Source organism: Anneissia japonica, unplaced genomic scaffold, assembly GCF_011630105.1.
Source record: "Anneissia japonica isolate Jap-2015-1 unplaced genomic scaffold, ASM1163010v1 scaffold585_len4108843_cov191, whole genome shotgun sequence".
Classification (NCBI taxonomy): domain Eukaryota; kingdom Metazoa; phylum Echinodermata; class Crinoidea; order Comatulida; family Comatulidae; genus Anneissia; species Anneissia japonica.
In genome coordinates, this window is record NW_022716829.1 from 4,116,341 (window position 1) to 4,119,668 (window position 3,328).

At 31.2% G+C, this 3,328-nt stretch overlaps 1 protein-coding gene across 1 annotated transcript in view; it reads left to right on the plus strand.

Annotated features, from left to right (window-relative positions):
- Window positions 1-1,619, plus strand: part of LOC117109880 (putative RNA polymerase II transcriptional coactivator) — a 2,576-nt gene extending 957 nt beyond the window's left edge. The window contains exon 2 of the mRNA XM_033252327.1: window positions 1,612-1,619. Within this exon, the coding sequence (XP_033108218.1) occupies window positions 1,612-1,619 (8 nt within the window). The remainder of the gene's footprint in view (window positions 1-1,611) is intronic.
- The last annotated feature ends 1,709 nt before the right edge of the window (window positions 1,620-3,328 follow it).

Here is a 3,328-nt window from a genome sequence, read left to right on the forward strand (position 1 = left end):
GACCCATGTAATCAGGAATACTGGTTTTATCATCCAAAATAGTGATCAGATCAAACAACTTCATACAATTTTGCTCAAAGTGGGAAGCGTTGTGGCATTAATCGACCATTCCAAAACGAAATTTAAGCAATTAGTTGAAGAATAGTTGCTAAGCTAGCACTGAATTCACGAACTTGTAAATTAATGTAGATTCTATGATGATATGTATATTATTAGTTTGATAGAAACAAAATAAATGAAAAGCTATTTGCTTCTAAAACAAAATTGTAAGATGTGTATAAGAGACAGCAAGTAATACAGATGACTATTTGATATTAATTTACTTGATAAACTTTTAAATGCCTAGAGCTCTGAAATATACAATGTATTATTATTATTATTATTATTATTATTATTATTATTATTATTATTATGTAACAGCGATAGATGAGCAGTGGGAATTGGATTTCGTGGATTTAACAACACTACAACGCTACAATAAACAATATAGTTTTCTCATTACATTTACCGATGTATTATCGAAATATGCGTGGGCTATCCTTATTAAGAACAAATCATCCGATACAATGTTGGATGCTATGAAGAAACTTTTATCGGGCAAAAGAAAACCTTTAAAATTTCATACAGATAGAGGTTCAGAATTTACAAACAATAAGGTTCAAGCATATCTTAAATCACAAGACATACATTTTTTTATGACAAACAATGAAACAAAGGCTAGTGCTGTTGAGAGAGATTCAATAGAACATTAAAAACGAGGTTGTAGAGATATTTGACGCCTAAAGTTACCAATAAATATATCGATGCGCTTCCCAATGATGTAATTTCTATTATTTGAAGAGCGTTTGCTAATCTAAAAACTCTTAATATTGAATTTGTAAATTAATGTAAATTTTATGACGATATGTATATTATTAGTTTGCTACAAACAAAAATAAATGAAAATCTATTCTTGCTTATTGCTGAAACCAAATTGTATCACCATCATCCTCATCACCAACGTCATCATGGTCGTCTTCACCATTGTAACCAGTTTAAATTATGATTTTACCCCCTCTGAAATTATCATAATTTTCGGGTCGTGGTATATTTATAACTTATTATCAGTTTTTTCTTGCTGTTCTTGTTTTGTATCTGCTCCACTACCAGCATACAATATAAATTTAAATAATAAGTGAGAGGCATACAATTTATATATAATTTAAAAATTCATTAAATAAGAGTTTTTAGATTAGCAAACGCACTTCAAATAATAGAAATTACATCATTGGGAAGCGCATCGATATATTTATTGGTAACTTTAGACGTCAAATAACTCTACAACCTCGTTTTTAATGTTCTATTGAATCTCTCTCAACAGCACTAGCCTTTGTTTCATTGTTTGTCATAAAGAAATGTATGTCTTGTGATTTAAGATATGCTTGAACCTTTTTGTTTGTAAATTCTGAACCTCTATCTGTATGAAATTTTAAAGGTTTTCTTTTGCTCGATAAAAGTTTTTTCATAGCATCCAACATTGTATCGGATGATTTGTTCTTAATAAGGATATCCCACGCATATTTCGATAATACATCGGTAAATGTAATGAGAAATCTATATTGTTTATTGTAGCGTTGTAGTGTTGTTAAATCCACGAAATCCAATTCCCATTGCTCATCTATCGCTGTTACATAATAATAATAATAATAATGATAATAATAATAATAATAATAATAATACATTGTATATTTAAGAGCTCTAGGCATTTAAATGTTTATCAAGTAAATTAATATCAAATAGTCATACAATTTTGTTTTAGAAGCAAATAGCTTTTCATTTATTTTGTTTCTATCAAACTAATAATATACATATCATAATAGAATCTACATTAATTTACAAGTTCGTGAAGTCAGTGTTAGCTTAGCAAATATTCTTCAACTAATTGCTTAAATTTCGTTTGGTATGGTCGATTAATGCCATAACGCTTCCCACTTTGAGCAAAAATGTATGAAGTTGTTTGATCTGATCACTATTTTGGATGATAAAACCAGTATTCCTGATTACATGGGTCGGTATCTAGGCCAACAAGAACATCGGAATATGGGACCGTGTTAGTTTTCTCATTGTAATTTTCTTCTGACGCTGAACCGCATTCATCTGCGCATTGTATCTTTTTTTCCTCAACTTGTTTTCTCTTTCCGCCAATATCATTTTCATCACCATTTGTTTCGTCGGGATGTTTCCCATTGTCGTTTTTATCCGTTCCAATACCACATTCATCTGTACCATTGATCTCTTGTAGCATATCTTCAACTTTATTAGATCGTCGTAGCATTCGATACCATTGATTAATAGGAAGATTAATTCCCTTTCTACTAGGGAAAAATTTTCCACGGTCTTCTTTTCGGTAGTATTCACGGATACAAATATATGTCTGACCGTTCCAACGCTGTGCGACAACATGTCTTTCTTTCGATAAATGAATACGCTTGGTTGACATGACAGTTTCTTTATTCTCCATAATAGGCTTCAGCGTTGGTGTAAACGAAGCGCTAGCATTTGGCCCAATTTCAACTTTCCGTTTCTTGGTAGGCTGCATAACGCGTTGCAAAGTATTCTTCGCCTTCTCAGTGACCATGGAGTCGGTGTAGTCGGCTGTTGGTTTATAGAAATTCATTCTGGTAGTATTTTATAACAGTATTTCGAAGAGACTAGAGTTTAAAAAGTTATTAGTGGATGAAGTTGAGCAAAACGATACTTTTACCTAAATTTTACTCTATTTTAAAAAGCCTACACTACCATCAACAAACACACATTTATACCAGTATTATTACTATTATTATTATTTTTTATTACTACTATCTTTTATTTTCATTATTATAAATTTTATTACTACCATTATTTTATGTATATTATTTTTACTACTATTATTAAAAATATCCCCCCGTGTTTTTTTTGGTTTTTTTAAAAGAAAACTTTTAACATATCGTTCATTGTTTAATTTCACTCATGACATCATGTGCCCGCTTATTTATCGGCTTTTTCGTTACTCATCAGACGTGATCTTAATGCGCTTCGCTCATTGGTTGATTTCAATCAAGCGTCATACGTACCAGCACATGTTTCGATCTTTTCATTATACGTCATTATTCGTCAGACTTCAACGTGACTGGGCCTGTCAATAGAAAACCTCGCTACGCGTCATCAATTTGAAAAACCCGCTATGCGTCATCAGTCAACTTATCAGTCAACTAAGCATTTTTTAGAACACTCGAGAGATCATGTAAGTTATTATCACTATTATTTAACGTTGAGACATTCTCAACAACAACAGTTCTTTTCAGAACTA